This window comes from Heloderma suspectum, chromosome 1 (genome assembly GCF_057233095.1).
Source record: "Heloderma suspectum isolate Gila_16-S chromosome 1, 16-S_ref, whole genome shotgun sequence".
NCBI lineage: Eukaryota > Metazoa > Chordata > Lepidosauria > Squamata > Helodermatidae > Heloderma > Heloderma suspectum.
In genome coordinates this window covers 268,512,342-268,519,121 of record NC_139458.1, presented here as the reverse complement: position 1 = coordinate 268,519,121, position 6,780 = coordinate 268,512,342, and the positions used below count along the sequence as shown (strand labels likewise).

General features: G+C 40.7%; 1 protein-coding gene across 3 annotated transcripts in view; it reads right to left on the bottom strand.

The window, feature by feature from the left end:
* Positions 1 to 959: 959 nt before the first annotated feature.
* Positions 960 to 6,780, bottom strand: part of WDR35 (WD repeat domain 35) — a 54,500-nt gene continuing 48,679 nt past the window's right edge. For all 3 annotated transcript variants that reach the window (XM_084830700.1, XM_084830710.1, XM_084830719.1), the window contains 4 exons: positions 6,407 to 6,547; positions 5,533 to 5,689; positions 4,688 to 4,928; positions 960 to 4,213 (listed from right to left, as the gene is read on the bottom strand). In XM_084830700.1, the coding sequence (XP_084686826.1) occupies positions 4,060 to 4,213; positions 4,688 to 4,928; positions 5,533 to 5,689; positions 6,407 to 6,547 (693 nt within the window). In that variant the 3' untranslated portion in view covers positions 960 to 4,059. The remainder of the gene's footprint in view (positions 4,214 to 4,687; positions 4,929 to 5,532; positions 5,690 to 6,406; positions 6,548 to 6,780) is intronic.

Genomic DNA, 6,780 nt, shown 5'->3' with positions numbered 1-6,780 from the left:
GAGTTTCCTCCTCCCCCCATACCACAGGTCACCCATTCAGCAGTCTCCTGACTCTCTTATGTAGCATTTTCGAGGGGCTGCCATGGAAAGGAGGAAGCAGGAAAGTCCACTTCTGCCATTGCAGTTGATTGATTTTAAATGGGATCAGACCCTATATAATAGAGTACATTCTTTTTTTAAAAAAAGGTTAAGTCTATTAATCAAGCGATACTACAAGAATTATCAAATAATGGCTTGACTCACATGGAATATAGTTGTTTGCTCACATTCCACTCTGTGTAATTACCCTCCCCTGCCAGCCCTGTTCTTTCCTAGCACAGCCCTCAACTACTACTGCTTATCCTAAGAATCCTCAAATGAATACAGCCCTATTTTCCTTTCTGGCTTTGAATTTAAAAAATTGAGTTGGATCCAGATTAAGTCAGTCATACATGAGTCCCACTGAAATCAATGGGACAAGTTAGTCATGATGAGCCTAAGTCCCAGTGACTAACTTCACCTGGATCAAACTTACTGTTGTTGGGTGCCGCCCCCCCTGCCCCTGCAAAACCAAGATTTTATTGTATGCCTTAATGGTTCTCCCACCCTCAGTAGGGACTCAATCCTACCCTCTCTCTGGTCCTGTTTTGATAGGATTGCTGTACTTAAATGTTATTTGTTTTCTTGTTTTCTGAAAACTTACTCTGTAGTATTTTTAGTATTTAGACTAAATACTAAATAACACACATTCTCTAGGGCCTAGGCAGTTTGTAAGTAGCAGCAGCAGTGGCAGACACTAACAGGATTTTGTGCCATTCATTAATTGTATAAATAGATGTACCCTGACCCTAGTTGAGGTTAAGATTTTATACTGTTTATTGAAAGTTGAACCCAGCCAATTGTTACCAAATGAATGAAGCATGCAGAATATATTTGGAAAAAACAAAATACACCCAAGATCATATTCCTACTGCTATAATAATGCTACATTGTATAATCGTCCATTTATTTATTTACTTTATTTGTGCACTCCCTGCTTTTATATTATATAGGTTTTTTGTTTTATAAAAATGCTTACTTTTGTACATATTTCAACATTTGGTTCGTAAATTATGTTGTGCATATTGGCAGAAAGCAGCATACAGCTAGAATACTGAAGAAATAAAATATTGATTTATTTCCTTAGGAATGTATTCCAGTAAACATATTATGTGAAGTTTAGCTAAATATTCAACCATAAAAAAAAGTTTCCCCCCCCTTACAGAAACAACCATAATAATAATCCTGGAGCTAATTGTTGTATATATATATATATTTCATTGTCTATATACACAAGTCAATATGGTTCTATTAAACTGTAAAGTGACAAAGACTTCAGTCTGATTTAACACATAGTTTCTCCTACAGAAAACATTCTGTGGTTAACTTTCCAGAATTCTTTATAACTGTTGGTGATGGTGCAAAGAATGAAACTGTGAATTGCAAGAAAGGAACAGATGATGAGGCAAAACAGGGACTGGTCACATAGGTTGTCAGGGGAAAAGGGCTAATTGGCTCATACAGCACTCACCCTGATTGGCTCAAACACCACACTGTATCCAAGGTTCCCTCCCAGTGGCAGGTGATACCCTGGATTTGAATCTGGAAGGCCCTTATGTGAAACCTGAGCGGTTCCACAGATCAAGGATCCTCCTGCAACCAATGTAGCCCCGGTGTATTTGATGACATCTCAAGGCTGACAGGTGGAAATGACAACTGGCCTCATGATCTGTGGAATTTGCAGCGTAGGTTTGAGGCCTGGGAACTCTTTCTGGCATGATTTGTTACTGGCCAAGCATGCACAAAGTGAGTGGTGTTTTGTTTCTCCCATTCCCTATGGTGGGGCTTGAACTCAAACCTTTTGATTTCACAACCCTGTTCAGTGAGCTGCTAGAGGTTTCTACTGCAAGACCACTGTTGTAGCTTCCATTTTCTGCCCTGGTTCCTCCCCTTTCCTGCCTGGCAAGACTCCTTCCCTCCCTCTGTGTATCTTGATGAATGCTCCCTTTCCTTTGCTTTATGTAGCCAGGAGGGCACGTATGAGCAGTGTCTGTGTGCCAGTGATGTAAGAGTTTCAAACCCATGTGGAAGGATTAACATGGGAAGAGGCCTGCTGGATCAGACCAAAGGCCTATCTAGTCCAGTGTCCTGTTTCTCACAGAGGCCAACCAGATGCCTCTGGTAAAGCTCAGAAGCAGAATATTAAGGGCATGATCTCTGCAACTGCTGCTCCCCAGCCACTGGAATTCAGAGGCATATGGCCTCTAAACCTGGAGGCTGCATATAGCTGTCAGGACTAATAGCCAGTGGTAGCTTCATGCGTAAAGTATTAGTTGAAGTAGGCCATCATATTTTGTGGGAGTGAATTCCAAAGGTTAACTATGCACTGCACGATGAAGTACTTTAGTTCCTATCCTCAATCTTCAGCCATTCAGTGTCATTGGATGACCTTGTTTTTTGGTGTTATGCGGGGGAGAAAAATGTGTCTCTATCCACTTTCTCCACACCATACAGAATTTTATAAACTTCAGAATAATCAGTGACTGGGTTCTTGCTGTCTGTACCCCAGTAATCCATGTACGGAAATGTGCCTGATGGGTTTTGTGTTGGATGTGGGGTGGGAGAGATGTCATAGGGCTGTTGCTGTGAGTAGACTGGATCCTTCCATGGCTGGTTGGCATGGGAATGTTGTCTCTGTCGGCCCATGATTTATAGGCACAAGCGGTGTTTCTATGGATGGGGGTCTGGTTGTCGTTGCTGTATTCTGTGCTTTTTGCAGCAATATTCCCCTTCTCCTGTTCTGTGCTGGACGAGTAAGATAAGGACTAAGTTAAGCAGACACTGTCATGGGGTATGTGGCCTGCCCATGTAGCAGGGCCACAGGATCACTTGGTGAAGATGTTATCTTAGATGACACAATCTAATAATTGTCTTTCAATTGTTTAGGTAACTAGGCTGCAAAAGTTCACGTTGTGGGTAGCTTGAAAGCTGAAGCAGCTGACAGATGCATGAAAGGAACCCCAAGTGCTGATCCAGCTGGGGCACTACACATAAAGAAGCAGAAGCTTTTACATAACGATTCTCACCTGGAGGGGGTTGCATGGGCAAACAGGTCCTACAGGGGTAGATGTCCTCTCTGATCCAACAGCTAGGACTTTCATGCCAGCAAGGAGCCTTTCAAAGCTGAAATTCTGCTGATCACCTATTGGGGACGGAGAGTAGGGGCTTGGATTCAGTTACCTATCCTGCTCTCTCTTCCCCATTAAGCAGCTGATTGGAGGGATTTTGGCTTTTTTTGAAAGGGCTCCATGTGCATCTATGACATCCGTATATGCTCCTTTGGATCAGGACACCTATGTTTAGATTTCAGTTTTCTGAACCTTCAGTCTAAACTGATTTTTTTTAGTATTGTGCTTAGAAAGTGACATCAGCATAATTATTTAATGCAAATTGTAATTTAACTAGGACATTTTCATCTAAGTGTAAAAGTGCCAAAAATAATTCTGTTTGTTAAATCAATAGTATGATTGTTGGTTGCCATCACAACATTCTTTCCTTCAAGAGTTCACTACCACCTCCCCCTACAATGTTTTTGCAAACTGTTCCACCCAACTTATATGTAGCCTACATAAAAATAAAGAATGCAGGTGTTGTGAAATAGGGAGGAACTCCAAGAAAGACAGGGCAGACATTCATTTATGTGAACTCATAGATTGGGGGTTGGATCCAGATTTAGTCATACTAGTCAGGACCAACTCAAATACTATTGATTTCAATGGGTCTCTCCTAGGTATATGACTAAATCTGGGTCCAATCCCTCATTTACACTAAAAAACATACGTTTGTCCAGGTTGAGGCTATTTTAAAGAAAGAATTCAGATTAGTTTAACTTTTTATAGGCACAGACAAAACATTAAATTGCTTTTGATTCTGGACTTATTCCTCACTGTAACTATCTTAATAGGGTTTCTAAACATTTCAGTTCATGTACATTTGTACTTCCTATGCATACCAATAAAGACACAGGCTTTTTCCTATTGATTAATAGGCCACTGAGCTGTGGCATAGAGGGCAGTAGTTGAAGTTGCTTATTTCTTGGGCTTGCACACAGTGCTTGCATACACTGCACATCCAGAATTGATACTCTGTGATGGGCCTTCCTGTAGCAACACATGTTGGAAGCTTCCCTTCTCCCCTATTAAACACAAGGAAGAAAAACAATTTTTGAAAAATAAATCCTAAGGTGCCAACATGATAGAACAGGCCTATCGCTAATGAAAATATGAGCAGTTCTATTCAAAGCTGTGATTATGGTTGTGGGTCACAAAACGCTTCATAAGTGTGCAACAGGTCTAACTTCTCTCAATAGTTATTTTTAGCTGTACTCAATGCACAGATGCAACATATAACGGGTGATATTCAACACTGTGCAAGCAAACTTCCACTCATATTAGGGACTTCCCATCCTTTCTTCTCCCCCGGAAACTGCCCCGCTCCCCCAATCTGCGGTAGAGGGTTCCCAACTCTCTGGAGCAGACCTTTGTGGCACATGGAGGGGGAATCCATTCCCCCACTGTATCTGTTCTGTTGGTAGACAGACACCATTGAATTTCACCCAAACGAAATATAATCATTATAATCATAACAACAACAAAGGCAGCAATCTTACTCTTCAAGAAGACCATCCAGCTCTGACTTTTTGTTATCTTTCGGATAGTGTTTCGTGAATATGTGCAGGGCAAGTTCTTCGTACTGCTGCTTCTGGTCTTGTACGAGGTTTTCTAAGGATTCCAGTTTAACAAAAGCTTTTGAACAGGTACCAAATGCTCTATTGGCACATGCACAGAGAGCCAATAGGGAATAGATCTCTACTGCAGGAATAATGTCTTCATAATCCCTCAAATGAAGGGCTGTCAAGCAGAGAACAAAAAGATCACAACATACTTATTACACTAAAAGAGGCTATTTTATAATACGACTATTATTATTCTAATCCATTCAAAAATCAATGGCTTTGACCCAATTACCCTGATCCACACTCTCTGTACACTCTTGACATGCACACAGAGTTCTCTTCACTGTAATGGAAGGAATTTGGTGTGAGCAAAAAGGATGCATGCATGGAAACGACCTGGCCCTTCAACTGAAGTGGATGGGAAAATCCTTTAGCATGTGGGAGCTTCTGTGTACATCAGAACTCTCCTCTCTGCGTTGAACTGCAAGACTGGGGCAAATAAGTTCAATTTACAAGGTTTTGTCAAATCTGCTCAGATGACAATATCCATCACCATCCTAACGTGAGGATTTGGGGTATGTAGGATGTTTCAGTGGGTTCCCCATTGTGGAGAGAATGCTCCCTGTCTTACAGAATTGAATGGGGCAACTGAATACATTGGCTTAAGGATTGGGTGTGTAATTCATATGAAAACTGCAACCTGAGCCTTTGGAACAGAGTGGACTATGAATATGAAACCAAAACAGATCAGATTTCATATCAACAAGAAGCAATCCTACCTGTCTTCATTGCTGTATCTACATAACCTTCATAGAGCTGCCTTTGGGCAAGTATAAAAAAATGGTAAGCTTCAGCTCCTCGCCAAGCATTATCAATTAGGCGACTGTCTGAAGAAAGAACATCTTCCTCTAGCAAACCAGCTAATGCTGAAGTAGCCTGAATATAAAGATACAACAGAGAGAAGAAAGCATAAAGGCAAAATAGGTTTTTTTGTACTATTCCGTTATCATGGCTATTTTCTTCATGAAGACAGCTGCCCCCAAATGGATTTCATACACCATAATAATGTACACTTCATAATACAATTTTTCAGATATGAGGAGTCACTTGTACAGCAGCTAAGTACACACAATGGGAAAAGCTTTCAAAAGCAATCTAGCTATCTTCTCCAAAACCATGTTCACTTACCGAGTTATGTGCATCCTAAACGTAAATATATTTGTTAGGATGTGAAGCCCTGATCCACAGAAGAGCCTCCTGATACATTTCAGTAGAGAGGGGCAACACAATTAAGTGGCAGCAAAGTTGTCACGATGTAGTGTCACCCAAAGTTTTTCCTGCTGCTAATTAAAATGTTTCCTAAGTGAGATGTGTCCCTGGAATTTTTGTGTGTGACTTCTTGTGCAGGAGTTGTAAGCAGAGGAATGGGGGACTCATGGCACTCTTTCTCATGACCCTAAAAACCTTTTCCTGGATCTGATACCCCTATCAAGCTATTTTTGAAGTAATGTTCTAAAGAGCATGCTTTTGGGGGGAAATTATGAGAAAAGAAGATTTGTTACCATCTGTACCATGAGCATTTTTCCTAGTATCACCCTGAAAGGTATGCCTTGCTTTCATGTTGGTGGATAAGCAAACATTTTGACATTGTACCTCTGAAGTCTTTCCTTTGACTTTCCCCCTCTGAGCATTTTTCATTTGTTCATGATATTGTTCCACAAGTATAGCTGACATGACATAAAGCTTTTTAACACGCAAAGGTTTGGTCCTCTTTTTAGCCTCTTCATCTGCAATCTTTGAAAGATAGACATAAACATGGTATTGTTAAAACGTAAGAAGTTTGTTTTTGTTTTCTGTTTACCATTTGAAGGTGACAGCTTAACAATCATAATAGAAAGTATGAAAAAATACAGTTATAGATCCTATTTATACACCCCAGCCAATCATGCTATGAATTATCTCCCCTTCTAGCTGGAACCAGAAGGCAGGAGGCAAACGGAAAAGCAGCTGTATTAGCACTGCGCTGT